The 27015-nt window shown below is 39.3% G+C and overlaps 1 protein-coding gene across 4 annotated transcripts in view; it reads right to left on the bottom strand.

Moving 5' to 3' along the window:
- SPIRE1 (spire type actin nucleation factor 1) overlaps positions 1-27015 on the bottom strand; it is a 180378-nt gene that overhangs the window by 43075 nt on the left and 110288 nt on the right. For all 4 annotated transcript variants that reach the window (XR_007136624.1, XM_047793645.1, XM_047793646.1 and 1 more), the window contains 2 exons: positions 11038-11115; positions 6128-6292 (listed from right to left, as the gene is read on the bottom strand). Coding sequence is in view for 3 of the 4 variants with exons in the window: in XM_047793645.1 (XP_047649601.1) it covers positions 6128-6292; positions 11038-11115 (243 nt within the window). In the remaining variant the exon portion in view is untranslated. The remainder of the gene's footprint in view (positions 1-6127; positions 6293-11037; positions 11116-27015) is intronic.

Genomic DNA, 27015 nt, shown 5'->3' with positions numbered 1-27015 from the left:
CTCTATTGCAGCTATATATTATGAAGTTTTTTGTCAATGTCACATTTTTTTATCAGCTGAGAAATTAAATTAAAAAAAAAATAAATAAGAACCTAAACTGCTGCTCCCAGGCCCAGTGTCCTCTGCTGACAACACCCACCCCCTACCCCATGCCCTTCCGCCAGCGCTGAAGGAGGGCAGGTTGGTCCACGGTAAGATCTAGGAGCACAAGCTGCTTCAGCCACGCCAGGCTTGTGACTGACAGTGCTAGGCTGGAGGGCACACGCCCCAGCGGCAGAGCCAGGGGCCTAATGTGGCACCACTCTTTATCCATGGACTTCATGTTACACAAGGTATTATTTAAAAATCCTCACTGTATCAACCTAATCAGACTTTCCTATACTACTCCTGAACAGGATAGTACATATCTTTCTGGCTGTTTTTCATTTGCTTTTATTTTAATGTTATTCCATCACAAGCGCAGGGTTGAGATGATGGATTAAATTAGGCCAAGGCTGTAATTTTCGTTCCCCAAATGTGCACATTACTTCAGTTTCTTCACTCGTCAGAAACGGTTTCCTGGATCCCAATGACAAAACAAGTGTCAGTGCTCAAAAGGGAGACAGATGGTAGCCAGCACGGACATGAGTCAGTTTAAGTCCTTACTGGCAGGAGGAAAAGCAACTTTGTGCAAATACCATTCTGCTGCTGGGTCAGTTAAATTAGCTTTTTAAAATATAAATACAGAGCATATCCTAAAACAAGCTCTCTGGGAGGTTCTGTCATGGCACAGCAGAAACGAATCTGACTAGGAACCATGAGGTTGTGGGTTCGATCCCTGGCCTCACTCAGCAGATTAAGGATCCGGTGTTGCTGTGAGCTGTGGTGTAGGTCGCAGACGAGGCTCAGATCTGGTGTTGCTGTGGCTGTGGTGTAGGCCGGAGGCAACAGCTCCGATTAGACCCCTAGCCTGGGAACCTCCACATGCCGAGGGTGCAGCCCTAAAAAAAGACAAAAGGGAAGAAAAAACAAAAAACAAAAAATGAGCTCTCTCAGCTACAACCATAAATGATTTCTGGATGAACACAAACAGTAGACTCATAAGTAAATAAAGCCAGTTATAGAACTTGATCTTATTTTTGGGCCACATGCCTTAAATAAATAACTTCTAAACAAAAGATGTTATATTTCTGATCTTATTTTTAAGTGAGTTATTTGAAGGTTTGTTTTTGTTTTTATCTTTTTAGGGTTGCACCCATGGCACATGGAACTTCCCAGGCTAGGGGTCAAATCAGAGCTGCCTACATCACAGCCACAGCAACTCAGGATCCGAGCCGCGTTGGCAAACTATGCCACGACCTATGGCAACGCCAGATCCTTAACCCACTAAGTGGGGCCAGGGATCGAACCCACATCCTCATGAACACTAGTCAGGTTCTTTAACCCCAAGCTGCAATGGGAACTCTTTATTTGAAGTCATGTTAGAATTGAAGCATTTTACTAATACATTTTGGAAAAAGTCAACAGAAATGTCTTACACTTCTATAACTTAATACTCTGAACGTAATCCCATATGGCTAGGCCATTCAATTCTCACTATTAGCAACCCAAATATACAGGAAAAAAACAGTGTATTATTATGGTATATTTATGCAGTTTACACCTGAGGATTAAATTAAAAACATCTTGGCATTTCTTCAGATACAGATAAATTACGTATAAAAATCTTTAGTGTTCACTCTTCACAGAAACATTTTAAAGAACTTAGAAAGTGGCATTAGATAGATAATAGCCAAAAATTTTAAAAATACATCCAGTTTTTGTATGGTTAAACAGGAATAGCTGAATTTCCACTCTCATTTATCAGTTACATATAAGAACCAGTTAAAACCTTAGCCTGTTAAACTAAAACTGGAAAACTTCTCTGAAATGACAGTAGTCACCACTGGAACTGCCATCTTCCCAGGCCCCTGCCCAGGGGCTCAGGGTAAACTTATCCAGGTGAACTGCACACAGTTAGCCAGAGAAAGACAGGAGAAGGGAACAACAATGGGTAGGAGATGCAGCTCCGACACCGTCACAAAATCACCTTTCAATTCGAAGCTCTCAGTGTGCTCAATAAACAAAAGGTTTAAATAACTTGATCCTTAATAAAGAAATTTTTTTCCTATTTTTGTCCTAAGGAAAGCAGAATCATGAATGACATAAGAGCACAACTAAAAATGTCCAAAGTTTAAAAGTGAGTAATATTGAGCCCCTAATCAAATTTCATTTTCCCCCAGCTTTATTCAGGTATAACTGACAAAAGTTATATATAAGACGTACAGTGTGTTTATTTAATTTACATAGGTATTGTGAAATGAATACCACAATCAAGCTAATTAAACCACCCATCACCTCACAGATATTTTGTGTATGTGTGATAAGAACTCTAAAGATGTACTCTCTTAGTAAATTTTAAGCATACAATACAGTTTTATTAAGTATAGTCAACATGCCGTACATTAGATCACAAGAATTCACTCACTTTACAATTCAAAGTTTGGACCCTTTGACCAATATCTCCCCATTCCCTCCCACCCCAGACCCACTGGCAACCCAAGACCCACTGGCAACCCACTATTCTACCCTCAGCTTCTGTGAGTTTGACTTTTTCATATTCCACACATAAGTGAGATCAAACAGTATTTGCTTTTCTGTGTCTGGCTTATTTCACCTAATGTCCTCCTGGATCATCCATGTTGCAAACTGTGCAATTTCTCTGTTTTATGGCTAATACTCCATTGTCTGTATGTACAATGTTTTCTTTACCCATTTATCTGCTAATGAACATTTAGTCTGTCTCTATATCTTGGCCACTGAGGATAATGCTGTAGTCAACATGGGAGTGCAGATATCACTTTTGAGATTCTTTTTTCATTTCCTTTGGAAATACACCCAGAAGTGGGATTGCTTGTTCACATGACAGTTCTATTTTTTATTTTTTGTCTTTTTTAGGGCCACACCCACGGCACATGGAGGTTCCCAAGCGAGGGGTTGAATTGGAGCTGTAGTTTCCAGCCTACGCCAGAGCCATAGCAACATGGGGTCCGAGCTGTGTCTCACAGCAATGCCAGATCCTCAACCCAGTGAGCGAGGCCAGGGATGGAACCTGAATCCTCATGGATGCTAGTCGGGTTCGTTAACTGCTGAGCCACAATGGAAACTCCATTATAGTTCTATTTTTAATTTTTTCAGGATCACCATACTGTTTTTCATAGTGGCTGTGCCAATTTACATTCCCATCAACCATGCACAAGGGTTCCCTTTTCTCCACATGCTTGAAACACTTGCTATGTATTGTCTTTCTGATAATAGCCATCTGCAAAGGTGTGAGGGACTATTTCTCTGAGGTTTTGATTTGCATTTCCCTGATGATGCAGGATGTTGAGCACCTTTTCAATACCTGTTGGCCAGCTGTATGTCTTCTTTGGAAAAATGTCTCCTCAGGTCTTTTTCCCATTAAAAAATTCTTTTTCTATTGAGTTGTATGAGTTCCTTGTATACTTTGGGTATTAATCTCTTATCAGGTATATGGTTTGTCTAATGAAATTTCAAAAAGGTATCCTTTTATTAAAAGAAAAACAGGAAGTTCCCATGTAGCATGGTGGGGTAAAGATCCAGCGTTGTGCCAGCTGTGATGCAGGCGGCAATTGCAGCGCGGGTTTGATCCCTGGCCTGGGAACTTCCACATGCCACAGGTGTGGCCAAGAAAGAAAGAAAGAAAAGAAAAACAAATGCCTACAACATTAATGCAAATTCTCTCATGAAGAACATCTGCAAATAAATAAGACTAAAAACAGAAAAGAAAAATGCACAAAAGACATAAAACTACTACAACTAAGAGCAACTGCATGATGCTTACTGTGCTCCTAGGACTTCCATTCACAGAGTTGCACAAAACATGTGGCCTGACACATACTACCACCTGAGCCTCAACACACATACTTTCAAGACAATGTAAAATACTTTTCTTCAGAAATATGTGAAACTACAATTTTAGCATTAGGATTTCAAATACATATCCAATTTTCACACCACAATGTGGTTTATGAGGGTTTTAGACAATCTGAAAGTATTTTTCAAAGGCCTTAAAGATATGTATGTTCACTGATTCATGGCTAAAATTTATCCTAAGAAAATTAATACGGTTTTTTTATATGACTAAAAAATTATAAATCTCAAAACCAGAAGATCAGTAAAAGTTTAATAAATAAATTAGGGTCTGTCCACTCAATAGATTACTTTGGAACCATTAAAAAGATGTAGAATGGAGGAGTTCCCTCCATATGCAGTGGGTAGGGCCATAAAAAGCCAAAAAAAACCCAAAAACAAACAAACAAAAAACCACCGAAAATCACTCAATGTAGTATGTCACATTAATAGAATGAAATAAAAGAACACACATGATTGTCTTAATTGATGCAGAAAAAGGATGTCACTTTCATGATAAAAATACACAACAAACTTGAAAGAAACTTCCTCGGCATGATAAAAGTCATTAATGAGGAGTTCCCATAGTGGCTTAGCAGAAACGAATCTGATTAGCATCCATGAGGATGCAGATTCGATTCCTGGCCTCACTCAGTGTGTTAAGGATCTAGCGTTGCCTTGAGTTTTGGTCTAGGTGGCAGACACAACTTGGATCTCACGTGGCTGTGGCTGTGGCGTAGGCCAATGGCTACAGCTCCAATCTAACCTATAACCTGGGAACCTCCGTATGTTGCAGATGCGGCCCTAAAAAGACAAAAAAAAAAGTCATTGATGAAAAAACTGGATGTTTTCCCCCCTAAGATCAGGGATCCAACAACATGGATGACTGCTTTTGCCACTTCTGTTCAACACTGAATTGAAGGTTCTAGCCGGGGTAATGAAAAAGCATCCATATTGGAAAGGAAGAAGTAGAAGTATCTCTTTTCACAGGTGACATGACATACATACAAAATAAAATATCTTAACTCATTAAGAAAACTATTATAGCTATTAAACTCAGCAAAAAAAGAGCAACACAAAAAATAAAAATTTTCACCATGTCCCTATATTTGTAAGGGATATGGACAGCACACTGGAAATACATGGCAATGTGAGCTACTGATATTGATAAAGACTTTTCTACTGAGCAAACATCTGAGCAGAGACCTAAAACAAAGAGGCGAGTCATGCAGACGTGTGAAGACAGACCTCCAGCGAGGGGCAGCAGCCGAGGCTCAGCTACAGGGTCATGTGAGGCACTTTGAAGGCAATAGTAGAGACCAGGGTGGCTAAAGAGGGGACACCAACCAGGGAGGTGGCAGAAGGCGAGGTCTGAGAGGTAATCCAGACCAGACTCTGGACAACGTCAGGATGTGGAGTCTGAGTGTGATGGAAGGAAGTGGAGAGTTCTGAGCAGGACATCATCACATTTTCACTTTAAGAGGTTTCCTCTGGCTGTTTTGGGGGAAAATACACTGAAAGGGGCAAGAGTAAAAGTAAGAAGACCACCTGGAGGCCACAGTAATAATAGTCTGAATAAGAGATGATGGTGGTTTGGAAAGGAGGGTATCCGAAGTGGAAGTGGTGAGATTCGGGACATATTTCAAAGGTAAAGCTATCAGGCTTCCATTTCTAAGAGTTTAAGGATTTCACTGCAGCTATTCAAAAAGATTTTTATGCAAGGATACATAAAATAGGCTGCTTATGGCTGGAGATCAGTTGCTAAGTTTAATAAACTGGTACAGCCATAAAGTGAGAAAGATGCAGTCATTTAGAAATGATGATCTTGAACATAATGACACAGGAAAATGTTCATAATACACCAAGTGAAAACAAGTGGTTATAAAACACGGTATTCAATATTAACCCATTTTGTCCAAATAAAATGTACAGAAATAAGACTGAAGGTTGTTATTCACCAGCATGTTAACGAACTTTCTGTCTGGGTTGTAAAATTAAATATTTATTACCTTTCTTCTTTGACCTACTGTATTTTCTAACTTTTCTATAATGTCCATATATTAATTTTATAAGATGAAATAAACTTTAAAACAAAATAATTGAGAAGAACATTTTCAACAGATAAGACTGCCAAAAAATAACCATTTGAGTCCATTAATAATTTTCTGTTACTTACCATCACTTTTCGCAAGGTGTATCTTTTGGATCGAATGTCATCCATTAGCATCTCGTAAGGGGTGAGCTGATACTCAATGGGCAGAGGGTTATACTGCCGCTCTTGGACCTTCTTCAGTTTCACTCCATTCCGCAGATCCCTCATCACCTGCACCCAGAATCGAGCCTGAAAGAGCCAAGGGTAGAAAGACATCCATGAATAAATTTACTAGTTTCCTCTAAATAGCTACAGTCACACAGAAAAAAAATTAAGAGCTTGAATTACAAAACACTGAGTAAAACAAACAAAAAGGATTTTAAAAATTAGATTTTAAGATACTGAAAAGTGGGTATAAAGCCAGCAAAGAATCCACCAGCACTAACTGTGGGGACACCTGGATAAAACCCTACCTCACCACTGCACTAGCCTGCACCCAGGACCTCAGCTCTTCATACCCCTCGTGCTAGGTCCTGGCACGTGGCTTTGCTCCCAGAAGAGGACTGTGTTTCCCATGCCTGGACTTCGGGCTTGGGCCCTAAGACTCGCTTGGCCACTGGAATACTGGTGGATACTACATGACCAAAGGCTCACCAGCAAATGCACAACAGCTTGTCACTCAGCTCCTGTCACTGCCATGAGAATGTCATACCTGGCTTGGCATGATGCCCACCGGTAGGACTGTCCAGAAGAAGGACGAGGCACAGAGTGGAGCTACCATGCTGCCCTGCAGATGTATGAGCTAAATAAATGCTAATCTTTGTGCCACTGTATCTGCAGTGTTCAGTTATGCTGAGTTACTGTGATCACAGCCACTGTCCACTGCATCTGCAGAGTTCAGTTACATTGCATTACTGTGATCACTGCTAACAGGCACCACTGTCCACTGCTATCTGATATCTGGCAAGTTCCTCACCTTTCTGAACCCTGGCTTTCTCATGAAGAAAAGAAAATGGTACTTCATGACTTGTTGAGAAGATCAGAGTTGATGTATAGTGCTCTGCATAAAGAAAATGCTCAAAACTGACAATTTTTAGGTTATTACTATCTTTGCACAAATTATTTAACATAAATTTTCTTTTCTTTCTTTTTTTTTTTTTTGCCTTTTCTAGGGCTGCTCCCGTGGTACATGGAGGTTCGCAGGCTAGGAGTTGAATCAGAGCTGTAGCCGCCAGCCTACGCCAGAGCCACAGCAATGCGGGACCGGAGCCGCATCTGCGACCTACACCACAGCTCACGACAACGCCGAATCCTCAATCCACTGAGTGAGGCCAGGGATTGAACCTGCAACCTCATGGTCCCTAGTCAGATTCGTTAACCACTGAGCCACGACGGGAACTCTTTAACATCAATTTTCTTATCTACAATAATAGCAAGTTGCTTTGTCTGCCCCTCAAGAAAATGAGGTATGCGTGAAGTACTTATACTATATTTAAAGTATATTAAATATGTATATTATCATTATACTTTAACCCTTTTGTTTTCCTGCCTATAAGCTAAGGTGTCATATTCTCAACTTCAGTGAAGAGAAAATCAATTTAACTGAAACATTATAAGTTGTTAAAAATTAGTAAGTGGCTCAATAGCTACTTAAGTATATTTATTAAAAATCAGGGAGTTCCTGTTGTAGCTCAGTGAAAGTGATCCCAACTAGTATCCATGAGGATGTGGGTTCAATCCCTGGCCTCACTCAGTGGGTTCAGGATCCGATGTTGCCACGAGCTGTGGTGTAGGTCGCAGACATGGCTCTGATCCCGCATTGCTGTGGCTGTGGTATAGGCTGGCAGCTGTTGCTCTGATTCACCTCCTAGCCTGGGAACTTCCATATACTGCACCTGCGGCCCTAAAAAAAAGCAAAAGAATAAAAATAAAAAATCAAGTGATGTATTTCATAAAAATTGTCTACACTGATTAAATTTCTCAAAAATGATTTGTGATTCTGTAAAAATATACACTATTTCTTATTCCCAAAGGGATCTGGGGTACTTAACATTGTACTATATCCATCAGAACATCTAAAATATTAACATTTAAAACAGGTTCTTAGGAGTTCCTGTCGTGGCTCAGTGGTTAACGAATCCGCCTAGGAACCATGAGGTTGCGGGTTCAATCCCTGGCCTTGCTCAGTGGGTTAAGGATCCAGCACTGCTGTGAGCTGTGGTCTAGGTCGCAGACGCGGCTTGGATCCCGTGTTGCTGTGGCTGTGGCGTAGGCCAGTGGCTACAGCTCTGATTCGACCCCTAGCCTGGGAACCTCCATATGCCGCGGGAGCGGCCCAAGAAAAGGCAAAAAAGACAAAAAACAAAACAGAACAAAACAGGTTCTTAGATTCTGCCATTAAAGATATCCTAATATAAATCTCTAAAATACTTAGATCTCTTTTTCAGGGTGAGTGTTCTTATCTCAACTTCTCTTACTCTTTCCCTTAAGAGCCAGTTCAAATACCATATCTCTCTTTTTTTTGGCACCCTGCAGCATATGGAGTGGGAGCAACGTACTCTGTAGGTGCGGCAATGCCAGATCCTTTAACCCACTGTGCCAGGCCAGGGTTCAAACCTGTGTCCTGGCGCTGCAGAGACACAGCTGATCCTGGGAACTTACCATCTCATTTTTAAAAATACTGTCTATTTTGTTGTCCTCAGGCTTTAAAAAAACCTGACATATGAAACTCTGATTTCTCAAAACAGGTAAGTTAGGTATGACTACTCACATTAGAAGCTTTTGTTATAATTTATGAAAGGATTCCAACATACTCTTTTATATAGCCAGTTCTTTCTGTATTATTATTTGGCCAAAAAAAATTTTTTTTTTGGTTCCCAGGCTAGGGGTCAAATCGGAGCTGTTGCTGCTGGCCTAAGCCACAGCCACAGCAACGCCAGATACAAGTAGCATCTGCAACCTAGATCATAGCTCACGACAACACTGGATCCTTAACCCACTGATCGAGGCCAGGGATCGAACCCACAACCTCATGATTCCTAGTCAGAACAGGAACTCCATATTTGGCCAAAATTTTAAAGATGACTTTTCAGGAGTTCCCTTTGTGGCTCAGTGGTTATGAATCCAATTAGCATCCATGAAGATATGGGTTTGATCCCTGGCTGTGCTCCATGGGTTAAGGATCAGTGTTCCCATGAGCTATGGTGTAGGTCACAGATGCAGCTCGGACCTGGCATTGCTGTGGCTGTGGGGTAGGCCGACAGCTGAAGCTCCGATTTGACCCCTAGCCTGGGAACTTCCATATGCCACAGGTGTGGCCCTAAAAAAAAAAAAAAAAAAAGACAGAAAATGCAAAGGCGCAGCCCTAAAAAGACAAACAAAAGATGGCTTTTCAGAAATTAAAGTCACAGTTATTATATAAAATAATGAACAACTGTCATTGTATGTATTCCTAGGGATTTTATCATTTACCTCTTATTCCACTAGAGAGATTCTAAGATGGTTAAATTCTACCATCAAACATATTCTAATTCTCCTCATTCTACTCCTCGTTCTTTCTTCATTTCATTCTACTCTTTCTGGGTAATTCATCACCTCATGAAAAACAAGCTCTTGATCCAGGCAAATGTAACTCCCTTTGGGGACTGTTCATCTCTTGTCAGTAATCATACTGCTGTTTTTAAATGAGGTTGCCTTAAGACAATTAATTAAATTTTGGTTTAAGTTTGTACTAGCTATTTGCTAACTTATGAACATGAAGTTATTTAGCTTTGATAGGAAAATAAATGCAAAATTTTATTAGCCAAGATTAAATACACTAGAGCAACACTACACAGAGGAAACTGATAATCATTATTCTAAAGTGACAATACTAGCTCATAAAACAATATAGAATACATGTTGTCTTGTTTTGGCCACCCTGAGGAATATGGAGTTCCCAGGCTAGGGATCAGATCAAAGCCACAGTTGCAACCTATGCCACTGCCGTGGCAAGACAGATCCTTAACCCAGTGTGCCAGGCTGGGGATCGAACCCTTACCTCCACAGAGACAAGCCAGATCATTAACTCACTGCACCACAGCGGAATTCCTAGGCTACTTGCTTTTGTTTTTTTGTTTTTTTGTCTTTTGCCTTTTTAGGGCCACCAGTGCAGCACATGGAGGTTCCCAGGCTAGAGGTCACACTGGAGCTGGAGCTGCTGGCCTACACCACAGCCACAGCAATGTGGATCCAAGCCGCATCTGCAACCTACACCACAGCTCACAGCAATGCTGGATCCTTAACCCACTGAGCAAGGCCAGGGATTGATCCTGTAACCTTGCGGCTCCTAGTTGGATTCGTTTCTGCTGCACCACGACGGGAACTTCCTACCCAGTATCCTTAATATGAAAAGTCAGATTCCTAAAATGCCTTCCCACTGACACTGGAACACATTTCAGTCTAGCTTCATTATACTTTCTGTCCTATCCCCAAGGCCATGTTGTCACACCTGCCTGACTGACTGTCACTAGGTCTAGGATCTAGTACCATCCTGGAAAGGCAGTAGATAGAGTGTGTCACATGAATACACCGTAGCCATCTGTCCTAGAAATCTGTCTTCTGTTTTATGAGGGCAGAAATGCTGTATTACTCATTCTGCATCCCCAGGGCCCTAATTCATTATCACTGGATAAATTAATGTACTACACAATAGTTTCACCATATCCTGCAACAAAGCTCAAACTGTGACTTACACAGGAGATAATGCTAAGGTATTAATTAGAAAGGTCAATATTTTAAAACACTGAAATTCCTAGAAAAACTGGAGTGGTTCTAATAAAATCAGTCTTTTTTTTTAAAATGGAGAATAGCTATTTCCTCAAATGTAAGACTAGCCATTCAAATTGGTATAATATCAATTCACACTACAATCCTTAAGATAAGCCAGCATTTGAAAAATATGATATGATTTCTTCAACACTAAACATAACAAAGAGAATACCCAGCTCTCTCACCCAGTCGGCGTTTTTCAGCTCCTCCAGGTCTGTGTTAGATTCATCACTCTTCTCCATTTCTTGAATCTTCTTCAGATTCTACCAATTAAAATTCAAATAAAACATTTAGGCATAAAATTTCACTAAGGTACTTTCTTAAATTAAAAATTTAAATGGACACATTCAGATAAAATATATAGAAAAGCGGTACTGGAGCAGACAATACAGAACTACCTCTCTGTAAATTTCAGCCAATTCCAGTAAACTCAAACAGATACGGTCATACAAAGAGATGAGCTGAGACTGTCCTTCCCAATTTCCTTTTAGACCTTGTTAAGCCTCAGTCCCAATATTAATTCACATTTTCTACACTGTATTAACATTTCCTTTCTCCCTCGACTCCCATATTCAATCCATCATTAATCTCATGGATATTACTTCCTTTCTCTCTCCCTCTTTTTTTTTTTTTTTTTACTTAAGTCCTATTCTTTCTATCTCCACTGCAAATCCCCTAATCCAAACACCATCTTATTTTGCCTGGACTTCTGAGGTGGTCCAACCCTGGATGCTTTCCTCTCCCCCCTGCCCAGTCCTTTTCATTGCCCACTTCTCTTCTTCCTTCAGATACGAAGCTCAACAGGATCACCAAGTCTTCTGGGAAGCCTTCCCTTCCTCCTGGATTAAGCCAAATCTTCCTGTTATACAATTTACAGCACCATAAACTTTTCCTCTATGGCTCTTATCAACACAATAATTTTATATTTGCTTGTGCCTTCATTCTAGACTTGATGAGGTAGGATTCTACTCTCAGAAGCAAGTTTGTAAGCGTGTGTGTGTGTGTGTGTGTGTGTGTGTGTAACTAAATCACAGACCTGCAACTAACACAACATTTTAATCAACTATTTTCTAATATAAATAAAAAAAGTTCTATTTGCTCTAAAAAAAGAAAAGATGCAGCTAACACAAATTTTGGCATTTTTGATGCTCAATATATATTTGTCAAATAATTTAGTGAAGAAACTTCAATATAAAAATGTCCCTTATTTATTTATTTATTTATTTGCCCTTTTTAGGGCTGCACCCACGGCATAGGGAAGTTCCCAGGCTAGGGGTGGAATTGGAGCTGTAGCTGCTGTTCTGATCTGAGCCATGATCTGAGCCACGTCTGTGACCTACACCACAGCTCACGGCAAGGCCGGATCCTTAACCCACTGAGCAAGGCCAGGGATTGAACCCGCATCCTTATGGATATAGTCAGATTCGTTTCCACTGCGCCACAAGAGGAACTCCTCCCCTATTATTTTCTAATTTAACTCATGTATATATTGTGAAATGATTATCACAGTAAGGTTGGCTACCACATCCATCACTCATACTTTTGTTGTTGTTGTTTTTCTTGTTGTAAGAATATTTTAAGATTCATTTTCTTGGCAATTTTCAAGTATATAATATACTGGTGTTAACTGTAGTACCATGCTGTACATTACACATGCAGAATTTATTCATCTTATAATGGAAGTTTGCACCCTTTTTAATTGTACTCGTTCAATGTTTGCAATTTACCTAAAGTCAACATAAGGAAGGAAATCATAAAGATCAAAGAGGAAATCAGTAAAATAGAGATTCAAAAAAAATAGACAAAATCAATCAAACCAAGAGCTGGTTCTTTGAAAGGTAAACAAAATAGACAAACCTCTGGCTAGACTCACCAAGAAGAGGAGAGAAAAAACTCAAATAAACAAAATAAGAAATGAAAAAGGAGATGTCACAACAGATACTACAGAAATACAAAAAACCAAAAAACCATTAGAGAATACTATCAACAATTATATGCCAACAAATTCGACAACCTAGAAGAAATGGACATCTTTCTAGAGACCTACAGACTGCCAAAACTGAATCAAGAAGAAATAGACCAATTGAACAGAATGATCACCAGAAATGAAATTGAATATGTCATAAAAACACTCCATACAAATACAAGTCCAGGACCAGATAGCTTCACAGGAGAATTCTACCAAACATACAAAGAGGAACTTACACCCATCCTCCTTGAACTTTTTCAAAAGGTTGAAGAAGAAGGAACACTCCCAAAGACATTCTATAACACCACCACCACTCTAATTCCAAAACCAGACAAAGATACCACCAAAAAAGAAAACTATTGACCAATATCTTTGATGAATTCAGATGCAAAAATTCTCAACACAATTTTAGCCAACTGAATCCAACAACATATAAAAAAGATCGTACACCACGACCAGGTGGGATTCATCCCAGGTTCATAAAGATGGTTCAACATATGCAAATCAACCAGCGTCATACACCACATTAACAAAAGAAAAGTCAAAAACCAAATGATCATCTCAATAAATGCAGAAATGCATTTGACAAAGTCCAACATCCTTCATGATAAAAACTCCTAACAAAGTGGGTATAGAGGGAACATTCCTTAACCTAATCAAAACCATTTTTGACAAACCCACAGCAAATATAATACTCAATTAAGAAAAATTTTTAAACTTTTATTATGGTTGATCTACAATATTCTGTCAATTTCTGCTCCACAGTAAAGTGACCCAGTTATCCTGATAAACAATCATCCCTTGGTGTCCATGGGGGATAGGTTCCAGGACCCTTGGCAGATATCAGAATCAGAAGATGTTCAAGACCCATGGCTGGCTCTCTGTATCTGTGGTTCTGCATCTATGGATTCAACTAACCTTGGATTGTGTAGTATTGTATGTATATACTGAAAAAACAAACAAACAAACAAACAAACAAACAAACACGTGTAAGTGGACCCTCACAGTTCAAACCCATGTTGTTCAAAGGTCAACTGTACGTGTTAACCACAGATCTATGTTGTAGCATTCCTATTCACAATAACTTAACTCTAGTTAACATTCTACATTTGCTGAGCCTATTTGTCTGATTGCATTGGAGCTGAGTTTATTTTTTTTTATTTTTTGTCTTTTTTCTAGGGCCACACCCATGGTGTATGGAGGTTCCCAGACTAGGGGTCTAATCGGAGCTGTAGCCACTGGCCTATGCCAGAGCCCCAGCAACACCAGATCCGAGCCATGTCAGCAACCTACACCACAGCTCATGGCAATGCCAGATCCTTAACCCATTGAGCAAGGACAGGGACTGAACCCGCAACCTCATGGTTCCTCTTCAGATTCGTTAACCACTGAGCCATCGCGGGAATGCCTACATTGGGGCTGAGTTTAAATGCACTATATGAAACCTAGTTTATTTTATATAAAAATACTGAATGAATATTTACTATGAAAATTTCTAAACCATTTATTTTTAGTTTCTCAGAATCTCAGATTAACCATCTGCAAAATGAGATTAACACCACCTGCTTTGTATACTCAATAACGTATAGGAGTGTTAATACAGAAAGAATATAAAATTACTCTGAACTTTAAGAAAAGATGGTAGACATAATTCATTATTTCTTCTCTCCCAAGGTAAGAAACTAGGGAGTGTGGAAAGGATGGAATATTTCTGATTTTTAAAATGTGTTTCTATAATTATTTTTTTTAAAAACCAGATTTTCTGCTTGCAACTATGCAATAATACATGTGCCATCCTGATTCATAGCCTTGTCTGAGTTGCCCTCCTTTCCACACTTTTAAAAGATATACAATGGACTACTACTCAGCCATTTAAAAAAGGACAAAACAATGCCATTTGCAGCAACATGGATGCAACTAGACATTCTCATACTGAGTGAAGTCAGAAAGAGAAAGACAAATACCATATCACTTATATGTGGAATCTAAGCTACAGCACAAATGAACCTACCTATAAAACAGAAACAGATCATAGGCAGGGAGAGCAGACTTGTGGTTGCTAGGGGGAGGTGGTAGGAAGTGGGATGGATGGGGAGTTTAGGGTTGGTAGATGCAAACTATTACATTTGGAGTGGATAAGCAACGGGGGACAAAGTAAACAATGTCCAATCTCTTGGGGTAGAACATGATGGCAGATGGTATGAGAAAAAGAATGTGTGTGTGTGTATGCGTGTGTGTATATACACACACATTTATATATATATATATATATATGTATACACACACACGCATACAGACACACACATTATACACACACACACGCATTTTATATATATACATATATACGACTGGGTCACTATGCTATACAATAGAAATGGACACAACACTGTAAATCAATTAACTCTAATAAATTTTTTTTTTTAATTTCTTGGGCCATTCCCGCGGCATATAGAGGTTCCCAGGCTAGGGGTCCAATTGGAGCTGTAGCCACTGGCCTACACCACAGCCACAGCAACGTGGATCCGAGCCGCGTCTGCAATCTAGACCACAGCTCATGGCAACGCCGAATCCTTAACCCACTGAGCAAGGCCAGGGATCAAACCCGCAACCTCATGGTTCCTAGGCAGATTCCTTAACCACTGAGCCATGACGGGAACTCCTAAAATCTTTTTAACTTTCACAATAAGGATGTATATATAATGATTTAACATAATTGGCTAATTATGTAAATTGTCCAGGGCTCGTATTAATTCTTTTTTTGAATAAATGATTTAAGTCATGGAAAGTAAACTATTATTAATTTTAAAAAAAGAAAAATATTACTATCTACCTCACTGTGTTGTTGTGAGTATTTAAAATATAATCAGGTAAACATAACAGAGCCTTGCGTTTACACACTGAGGAAAAGCTGCTCCAACATGTACATTTGCGTTCTCCTCTGTACTGCCCCAGCCCCTTTCCTTGTTTCTTGCCCAGAGCCTTGCTCTTTTCCAGTGATCCCGGTTGCGCTCTCAGCTGTAACAGGGTGCTGTCACAGTATTAAGAGCAGCTAAAAGGTGCTAAGCCTTCAGACAACCATCATTTAACCCCAAACACAACCCATGCTATATGGGAAACTGAGGCTCACAAAATCTAACTAATATGCCTGGGATCACCACAAGGCGAGTGATAGAGCAGAAGTGAAGCAGGTGGAATTGGCAGCAGGGCCCCAGACATGAGGCAAGACATGTGGAAGGGATACCAGACAAGGAGAAGAGTGGTCTTGTTGGCAATTTAAGTGTCTGCATGCTTAGAGAACCCTTAGAAAATAAATGGATAATTTCCTACTTTCTTTTGCCAAAAATGAGTATTTATGAATTGGTATTACACAAGAAAAAAGAACAGAATTTATGACTTGTACCTGGGCTTTGCAGATAACAGGTACTTAAGAGGTGGTGTAACACCAAGTCAAAATCTGAGTAACAATCATTATTAACTCAAATCAGGACTCTCAGTTTTCTGACTTTAAAAATGTATCAAGTATACTGGTATATACAATATTTCTGGTATTCAAAATTCCTCATTTTTTGCTAAGGATTAGTAGTTATCTTCAAAAACATCTGATGGGAGTTTCCATCATGGCTCAGGAGAAACAAATCTGACTAGTATATGCAGGTTTGATCCCTGGCCTTGCTCAGTGGATTAAATGATCCGGCATTGCCATGAGCTGTGGGGTAGGTTGCAGACGTGGTTGGGATCTGGCATTGCTGTTACTGTGGCGTAGGCCATCGACTATACCTCTCATTCGACCCCTAAGCCTAGGAACCTCCATATGCCATGTGTTCGGCCTTAAAAAGTGCCCCCCACCCCTACAAAAAAAAGAAAATATGATGACTTACGCCTCAGTTTTCAACCCAAGAGCACAATCTTCATGAAATATCAAAATCAGAATTAAGCGAGGAAGAGACTGCAAAGGAGAAGCTCATGTTATTCTGTTCCTCTAATGACTGTCCACAGGTTCCACTCCCAAAAGAATTAAAGTCATACTAGTCCATTGACTAGAAGATTCTTCCTTCCAGCTCTTCTTACAATTAAAATGGTGAAGGAAGAGAGATTTAGGAGATGAACTGCCTCTGGGCCCCTAGAACTCTGTCAGGCTGTATCCTCAATCAGCAGCATCACTCAAAACCCACGGCTGCATGTGAGCACCTCACACATCCTTCTCGTTCTGGCTCAGCTGTCACCTCCTCATGCAGCCTACCTTGACCATCTCACATAAATTCCAAGCCCCACACCCTGCTATGACCAAGCCCTAGTCTGTGTCTTTTCCCAAGGTTCACCCTGCCTTCTAACAGTGCCTATGTTTTCCTTAATGTGTTTACTGTCTTCCTCTCCCTGTTAGATTCCAAGCTTCCTGGGGAAGTAGTTCTGGTCTACTTTGTTCACTATTGGGTTCCTCAAATCTCTAGAATAGTGCTCTGCATTTAGTAGGTGCTTAGCAAATATTTGTGGAATAAGTGAATTAAGACATTTCGGCCAAGAATGTCCACTTAAATCTCTTCGATAACTCTTATCAAGTCAACTTTAGTAAGTAGAAACTCAATCAAAAGGGAAATTATTCATTTGTAGACTTTTTGATAATGGCCATTCCGGCTGGTATAAGATGGTACTTCACAGTAGTTCTGATTTGCATTTCTCCAATAGTAAGTGATGCTGAACATTTTTTCATGTGTTTTTTGGCCATCTGGATGTCTTCTCTGGAGAAACATCTATTTATATATTCTGTCATTTTTTTTATTGGGCTGTTTGGTTTTTTGATATTGAGCTTCAGGAGGTATTTGTATATTTTGGAGGTTAATCCTTTGTCAGTTGCTTCATTTGCAAATATTTTCTCCCATTCTGTGGGTTGTCTTTTCATTTTGTTTATGATTGATTTCCTTTGCTGTGCAAAAACTTTTAAGTCTAATTACATCCCATTCATTTATTTTAGTTTTTTTTTTTTGTCTTTTTGTCTTTGTTGTTGTTGTTGCTATTTCTTGGGCCGCTCCCGCGGCATATGGAGGTTCCCAGGCTAGGGGTTGAATCGGAGCTGTAGCCACCGGCCTACGCCAGAGCCACAGCAACTCGGATCCGAGCCGCGTCTGCAACCTACACCACAGCTCACGGCAACGCCGGATCGTTAACCCACTGAGCAAGGGCAGGGACCGAGCCCGCAACCTCATGGTTCCTAGTCGGATTCGTTAACCACTGCGCCACAACGGGAACTCCTATTTTAGTTTTTAATGTCATTATACTAGGAGGTGGATCTGAGAAGTACTGCTGTGATTCATGTCAGAGAGTGTTAGGCTTCTAAGAGTTTTATAAGTAATCATTCACAAATGATGGAGAGAGTGTAGAGAAAAGGGAACCCTATTACACTGTTGGTGCGAATGTCAATTGGTGGCACCACTATGGAAAACAGTATGGATTCCTCAAAAAACTAAATACAGAACTACCATATGACAGCAAAGTAGCAGGATACAAGATTAACATTCAGAAATCACATTTCTATATACTAACAATGAAATATTAGAAAAGGAATTCAAAAATATAATACTTTTTAAAATTGAACCCCCCAAAAATCAAACACCTGGGAATAAACCTGACCAAGGAGGTGAAAGACTCATATGCTGATAACTATAAAACATTAATCGAGGAAATTAAAGAGGATTCAAAGAAATGAAAAGATATTCCATGCTCATGGGTTGGAAAAACTAATATTATAAAAATGGCCGTACTATCCCAAAGCAATCTACAGATTCAATGCAATTGCTATCAAATTACCCATGATATTTTTCACAGACCTAGAAGAAACAATCCAAAAATTTATATGGAACCACCAAAGACCCAGAATTGCCAAAGCAATCCTGAGGAACAAAAACCAAGCAGGAGGCATAACTCTTCCAGACTCAGGCAATTATTACAAACCTACAGAAATCAAGACAGTGTGGTACCAAAAACAGACATACAGACAAATGGAACAGAATAGAGAACCCAGAAATAAACCCAGACACCTATGGTCAATTAATCTTTGACAAAGGAGGCAAGAATATAAAATGGGAAAATATAAAATGGCACCCAGCAAGTGGTGCTGGGAAAACCAGACCGCTCTGCATGTAAATCAATGACACTGGAACAACACCCTCAGACCACGCGCTAAAATAAACTCAAATAGCTTAAAGATTTAAACCTAAGACAAGACACCATCAAACTCGTAGAAGAGAACATAGGCAAAACATTATCTGATATCAACATTAAAAATGTTTTCTCAGGTCAGTCTCCCAAGGCAACAGAAATAAAAGCAAAAATTAACCAATGGGAAAAATAACTACATAAATAAACCAATGGGATCTAACCAAACTGAAAAGCTTTTGCACAGCAAAGGAAACCATAAAAACAAACAAACAAACAAACAAACAAACAAAAAACAAAAAAAAAACCAGCAAAAAGACAACTTACAAAATGAAGAAAATAGTTTCAAATGATGCAACTGACAAGGGCTTTATCTCTAAAATACACAAACAACTTAAACAATTCAACAGCAAAAAAGCCAACAACCCAATGGAAAAATGAGCAAAAGACCTGAATAGACATTTCTCCAAAGAAGATATACAGATAGCCAACAAGCATGTGAAAAAATGTTCAACATTACTGATTATTAGAGAAATTCAAACCAAAAACTACTATAAGGTACCACCTCATACCAGTCAGAGCGGCCATCATTAATAAGTTCACAAATAACAAATGTTGGAGAGGATGTGGAGAAAAGGGAACCCTCCTACACTGTTGCTGGAATGTAAATTGATACAACCACTATGGAAAACAGTATGGCGGTAACTCAGAAAACTAAATATAGAACTACCATATGACCCCACAATCCCACTCTTGGGTACATATCCCCCCAAAACTTTCCTTGAAAAAGACACATGCACCCGTATGTCCATTGCAGCACTATTCACAATAGTCCAGACATGGAAACAACCTAAATGTCCATTGACATATGATTGGATTAAGAAGATGTGTGTGTGTGTGTGTGTGTGTGTGTGTGTGTGTGTGTGTATATATACATGATGGAATACTACTCAGCCATAAAAAAGAACAAAATCATGCCATTTGTAGCAACATAGATGGAACCAGAGACTCTCATAATAAGTGAAGTAAGTCAGAAAGAGAGAGACAAATACCACATGATATCACTTATATCTGGAATCTAATATATGGCACAAATGAACCTTTCCACAGAAAAGAAAATCATGGATATGGAGAACAGACTTGTGGTTGCCAAGGCAAAGGGAGTGGGATGGACTGGGAATTTGGGGTTAATAGATGCAAATTATTGCCTTTGGAATGGATAAGCAATGAGATCCTACTATATAGCACAGGGAACTATATCTAGGCACTTATGATAGAGCATGATAATATGAGAAAAAAGAATTTATATGTGTATGTGTGACTGGGTCACCTTGCTGTGCAGCAGAAAATTGACAGAGCACTATAAACCAGCTATAATGGAAAAAAATAAAAATCATTAAAAAAAAAAAAAAAGAACTATCATATGATGCAGCAATCCCACTCCTGGGCATCTATCCAGAGAAAACCATAATTTGAAAAGACACATGTACCCCGATGTTCACTGCAGCACTATTTACAATAGCCAAGACATGGAAGCAACCTAAACGTTCACCAACAGAGGAATGGATGAAGAAGATGTGGTACATATATACAATGGAATATTACTCAGCCATAAACAATGACATTATGCCATTTGCAGTAACATGGATGGACCTAGAAACTATCATACTAAATGAAGTTAGCCAGTGAAAGACAAATATCATATTATATCACTTACATCTGGGATATATTTTTTTAAAAGGACACAAATTAACTTATTTGCAAAACAGAAACAAGTTCACAGATTTTGAAAAACTTTTGGTTACGAAAGGAGACAGGTGGGGGGTGGGAGGGATGGGCTGGGGGTTTGGAACTGGCATATGCGCACTGAGGTATATGGAATGATTGGCCAAGGGGGACCTGCTATATAGCACAGGGAACTATACCCAGTATTCTGTGATAATCTATGTGGGAAAAGAATCAAAGAGAATGGCTATGTGTATGTGTATGACTGGGTCACTCTGTTGTACAGCAGAAATTATCGCAGACTTGTAAACTAACTATACTTCAATAAAACTTAAATATGCTTGAGAAATTCCTGTCGTGGAGCAGAGGAAATGAATCCGACTAGAAACCATGAGGTTGAGGGTTCGATCCCTCACTTCGCTTAGTGGGTTAAGGATCCAGTGTTGCCATGAGCTGCAATGTAGGTCGCAGACGTGGCTCAGATCTCATGTTGCTGTGGCTATGGTGTAGGCCAGAAACTGTAGCTCCAATTCAACCCGTAGCCTGGGAACCTCCATATGCCATGGGTGTGGCCCTAAAAAGCAAAAAAGAAAAAAAAAGAAAGAAAAATAAATAAATATGCTTGAAATAAATATGTATGTGAAAATGTTATTTAATAAAAAAGAGAAATCATTCTGAGGAAAAGCTGTATTTTCTTCTCTAAATCAGAATCCACTGGAGGGATGAGATAGAGAAACCTTATCTTTCTGTCATATTCCCCCATCATCTAAAGGCTGATCCTACAAAAAGCACTATTTTATTTATCCAACAATCTATGAACCAAAAGATAATGAAAAAAAGCTGAAAAACACAATGTGAAACTCATCTTTATAAGCTTATATTGTTTTTTAAAAAGTCAAGTGGTCTCTAGGTCCTTTTAGGATCAAACCAAGCGAAGGCAAGACACATGTACAGAGACAGTGGAAGACGGGAGGTCTTCGGCAAGATGAAAATCTCTCATTTTTTCTTGATGCCCACTGCTACTGCCAAAAACTTGATTAAGCAGGTGTCTGAACTGTTCTTTCTGCTTCAGTTGCTTCCTCAGTTAGTTTATCTTTTCAGTCCCCCAGGATCTGCTGTGGCCCTCAAAGTGCAGGGCCTGGAAGTACTTCTGGGGACCTCTGGTCAAACGGCAGAGGCATATGCAGGCAACACTTACAATTGCAGATGAAACTGACACATACTCCTGGATGCTCCAGCAAGCCACCCAGATCCACACCTTCCCCTCCCCTTTCAAGAATGAAGTGTTCTTCCACTGGCTGCCAGGGGTGTTGTCTCTTCACAGCCTAAACCCCACCCCCAGGAGCTGGGGTCAGCTCTTCCAACATCACCCCCCTCTGAGTAGCCCACGTCCAATCACTGGTCCATGAGGAAGGACACAAGTCAGGACCCCTTATTTCAATCTGGGGCCTCTGCGGGGTCATCTGAGCTCCCTGTGGGGTTGGCTGACCTGCTATACCTGCATCACAGTAAAGTTTCCCTCAACCCTTACAGGTATTCTGCAAAGTAATCCCCAATAGACTTCTGAATTTATTTTACCTAGGAGTCTACCTCCTGGAGGGACTCAATCCACACATGGAATGTTTTAAAAATAGTAACAGATGAAGACATCTAAAACAAAATTTACATGAATTTTAAAGTTAAAATTCACTATTTCAAAGATATTTTGACTTATACTGAACTATATATATATACCCCTCAGTGTGCATCTGCTGTTTTTCCAGAAGCACTTTACTTCTCTTCTATTAATAACTATCCCTCTTTCTCCTGGGGAACACACACATTGGGTAGAGCTGGTCCATGCCCAGCACCACAAGGCCAGTCACAGGGTGAGGATCCCACTCGCTCACAGTGACAGGTGCCCTAGTGGGGACAGGACTCCCTTCCTCCTCCAAGACTTTTTTGCCTCAGTTAACAGAAAAAACGTTCTGCTGGAGCTACTGCACTGAGGGCATGTTAGCTGTGGGCAGCAGTCTATCCAATTACCTGTCAAAAGAGCCTGTCCTAGGGATGTCGAGAGAGAAATCCAGCCCTGATTACAGGCTTGGAGAGACTGGATGCCCAGAGCTCTGTTCCCTTAGATTCCCAAATAAGGGAGCCCATTCTCCCCTCCCTACTAAACCTGGGCTAATTTGAGTGGGTTCTATCACTTGCAAAGGAAAGAGTTATGATTCTATAAGTCCCCTTAGTACAGAAACATGGGCTCATGCTTCTATGTCTTAGGGGTAGCCAGGCGGAAGGGTCTGAGCAGCATACAGCCCAGTTCCCACCCAACCTTAACTGTAACTATTCTCCACCACATCCCTGATGAAATGTAGGCAGGATGGTCTCCTGTTAGGACTTTCGCATCTATCTTTACTTGCGCTGTGACAAAATCCCAAACTACCTGCTTCTAAGAAAAACTATTCAGGATACAAAATTAATACACAGAAATCAACTGCATTTCTATATACTAACAATGAAAGATCAGAAAGAGAAATTAGGGAAGCAATCCCATTTACCATCACATCCAAAAGAATAAAATACCTAGGAGTAAACCTACCTAAAGAGACAAAAGACCTGTACTCTGAAAACTATAAGACACTGATGAAAGAAATCAAAGACGACACAAAGAGATGGAAAGACATACCATGCTCTTGGATTGGAAGAGTCAATATTATCAAAATGACTATACTACCCAAGGCAATCTACACATTCAATGCAATCCCTATCAAATTACCAAGGACATTTTTCACGGAACTCCAACAAAATATTTTAAAGTTTGTTTGGAAGCACAAAAGACCCAGAATAGCCAAAGGCATCCTGAAAAAGAAAAATGGAGCTGAAGGAATCAGGATCCCTGACTTCAAACTATACTACAAAGCTATAGTCATCAAAACCATATGGTACTGGCACAAAGACAGAAATATAGATCAGTGGAACAGGACAGAAAGCCCAGAATTAAACCCACGCACCTACGGCCAACTCATCTATGACAAAGGAGGCAAGAATATACAAAAGAGAAAAGACGGCCTGTTCAATAAGTGGTGCTGGGAAAACTGGACAGCCACATGGAAAAGAATGAAATTAGAACACTCCCTAACACCATACACAAAAATAAACTCAAAATGGATTAAAGACCTAGATATAAGACCAGACACTATAAAACTCTTAGAGGAAAACACAGGCCAAACACTCTCTGACATAAACGACAGCAACGTCTTCTCAGATCCACCTCTTAGAGTCATGACAGTAAAACCAAAAATAAACAAATGGGACCTAATCAAACTTAAAAAGTTTCTGCACAGCAAAGGAAACTCTAAACAAAACGAAAAGACAACCCACAGAATGGGCGAAAATCTTTGCAAATGAAGCGACTAACAAGGGATTAATCACCAACATTTATAAACACCTTCTGCAGCTCCATACCAAAAAAACAAACAACCACATCAAAAAAGGGCCAGAAGATCTAAATAGACAGTTCTCCAGAGAAGACATACAGATGGCCAAAAAACACATGAAAACATGTTCAACATCACTCATTATTAGAGAAATGTAAATCAAAACCACTATGAGGTACCACCTTAGAACAGCCAGAATGACCACCATCAAAAAGTCTATAAACAATAAGTGCTAGAGAGGGTGTGCAGAAAAAGGAACCCTGCTATACTGTTGGTGGGATTGTAAATTGGTGCAACCGCTGTGGAAAACAGTATGGAGATGCCTCAGAAAACTAAAAAATAGATCTACCATTGGATCCAACAATCCCACTGCTGGGCATCTATCCAGAGAAAACCGTGACTCACAAAGACGTGTACTCCAATGTTCACTGCAGCACTCTTTTCAATAGCCAAGACATGGAAACAATCTAAATGTCCATTGATAGAGGAGTGGATCAAGAAGATGTGGTACACATACACCATGGAATGTTACTCAGCCACTAAAAGGAATGAAATACCAGCATTTTTAGCAACATGGATGGACCTAGAAATTATCATGCTAAATGAAGTCAGTCAATCAATGAGACACCAATATCAAATGCTATCACTGACATGTGGAATCTGAAAAAAGGACACAATGAACTTCTTTGCAGAACAGATACTGATTCACAGACTTTGAAAAACTTACAGTTTCCAAAGGAGACAATTTGGGGGGTGGGGGGATGCACTGGGGTTATGGGATGGAAATGCTAGAAAATTGGATTATGATGATCATTGTACAACTATAAATGTAATAAATTCATTGAGTGATTTAAAAAAAGAAAAAGAAAAACTATTTGTTCTTTATAATACTGAAGATAATTTAACAAATGGCCCTAGAATTCCATGTCTTTATTTTTCTCAACAATAAGTAGCACAAACTGTAACTCAGGTACTTCCATGCTGTGCAACTTTGGACAATTATGTAACTGCTCTAGTGCTCAGTTTGATTTTTCCCACCTGTAAAAGGCAGGTACTAAAATATTTGGATTTTGCTAATATTACATAAAATAATACAGAAGAAATACAGTATGAGGCCTGGCTCACATTAAGCAGATTTTAGATATTAATTATTTAGTATTTATCCAGTAGGTATTACTTTCTATAAGCCAATGAATATCTATGAGGATGCTGTGAACACTTCCGTTCCATTACAAAAACATTTACTCTTTTACTAAATGAACTTGCTTTAGCCTCTTTGAGAAGTAAAAATCCTGACTCAGCAATAAATTGATAGAAAATAGCTGGGAATCCATAAATACTATAATTGAGCATGCTTGAAAAAATATGCAGGTTTTCTCATTAGCAGCAAAAACAAATTATTTGAAAGTAAATTATAGATTTTTCTAGTTTTAGACACAAGCTTATGTCAATTACATTCTATCTCCTAAATAAGTTTTTTGCTTGCATAAGAGTACTAAGAGATGCCAACCTGTGCTTGGAATACAGTGAGAAAGCTCTGAGAGCACCCCCATTGCAATTACCTATCCCCATTCCTGACACAGCCACTCTCAAGCTAGCAATTAGGACATTCCATGCCAATATTTTTAGTTCCGGGCATCTTAAAAAGTAAATAAAATTGACTCCATGAATCACAAGTATATCAAATGTTCTAAGTAATTTTATTTGCATAGATTCAACATCAGCTCACATACAAATGCTATCTTAGATTGAACCACCTTACTTACAAATATAGTTGTGCGTTAAAATAATATTTTAATAACAGTATTTTAGTGATCACTTTTTTCCTCCATACTTGTTAACCATTTAAAACTATGTGTCATTTTATTCCCCTGTGTGATAAGTACTTTTTTCAGTTTAGAAACTTTTAAATGTGTAAAAATGAATGTTGCAATAATTCCTTGAACAAACCTTTTTTTTTTACTCATTTAAATGAGTAAAACATTTAAATGAGTAAAAATGAATATCTATGAGGATGCTGTGAACACTTCCGTTCCATTACAAAAACATTTACTCTTTTACTAACATACTTTCAAAGAAAGTACTTACATGGGGATTATTAAATACATTTCACAAGTGACAAAGTCACTAATATAAATAGTGCACATAATAAACAGAAAATGTGTATTAGCCTCAGAGTGTAGAGCCAAATATCTCCCTAATTCAGATATTTTTATCACAGAAAAGCAGGAAGAAGGACCTTACCATATTTACCAACCACAAATTAATACTTTGGAAATTACAGCACAAAAAAGCCCCCATACAGTTACAGCAATTCTTCTGATAAATGGAAGTCTTCTATATATTAAAGAACTAACACATAATTACTAAAGAATATGATTTATATTTTCATCAAGCTTTACGCATGCTCCTTCTCCCAGAGGGGTGGAAGAGGGAGAAGACAGGCAAGAAAGTCAGGGCATTTTACTTCATGAAAAATACAAAATGTTAAAATACTAACCATAAATTGATGTCCTGCAAAGCTTAATTTGAATTTAGATGGCTCACTACAGAAATCAGAAAAAATATAGATGAAATCATCAAAATGAGGGAGATTCATTTCTAGGTTCTAGCATAGGAATATTGTTCCTCCATTCTTCCAATTATTTTTGTAGACATGCAGACACACACACACAGATAGACACACACACTGGCTAAGTGTTTAATGACCATCTCTGTCCCAAGCAGTGCAACTCACAGTGTCTCCCTAAAGCCATCTGTCTGCCCTTTCAGGTTTGTGTTTTGGTTTTGTTGTTGTTGTTGCTGTTGTTGTTGTTGTTGTTGTTGCTATTTCTTGGGCCGCTCCCGCGGCATATGGAGGTTCCCAGGCTAGGGGTTGAATCGGAGCTGTAGCCACCGGC

This window comes from Phacochoerus africanus, chromosome 8 (assembly GCF_016906955.1).
Source record: "Phacochoerus africanus isolate WHEZ1 chromosome 8, ROS_Pafr_v1, whole genome shotgun sequence".
NCBI lineage: Eukaryota > Metazoa > Chordata > Mammalia > Artiodactyla > Suidae > Phacochoerus > Phacochoerus africanus.
The sequence above is the reverse complement of the archived record's forward strand: the minus strand, read 5'-3'. Positions and strand labels throughout refer to the sequence as shown.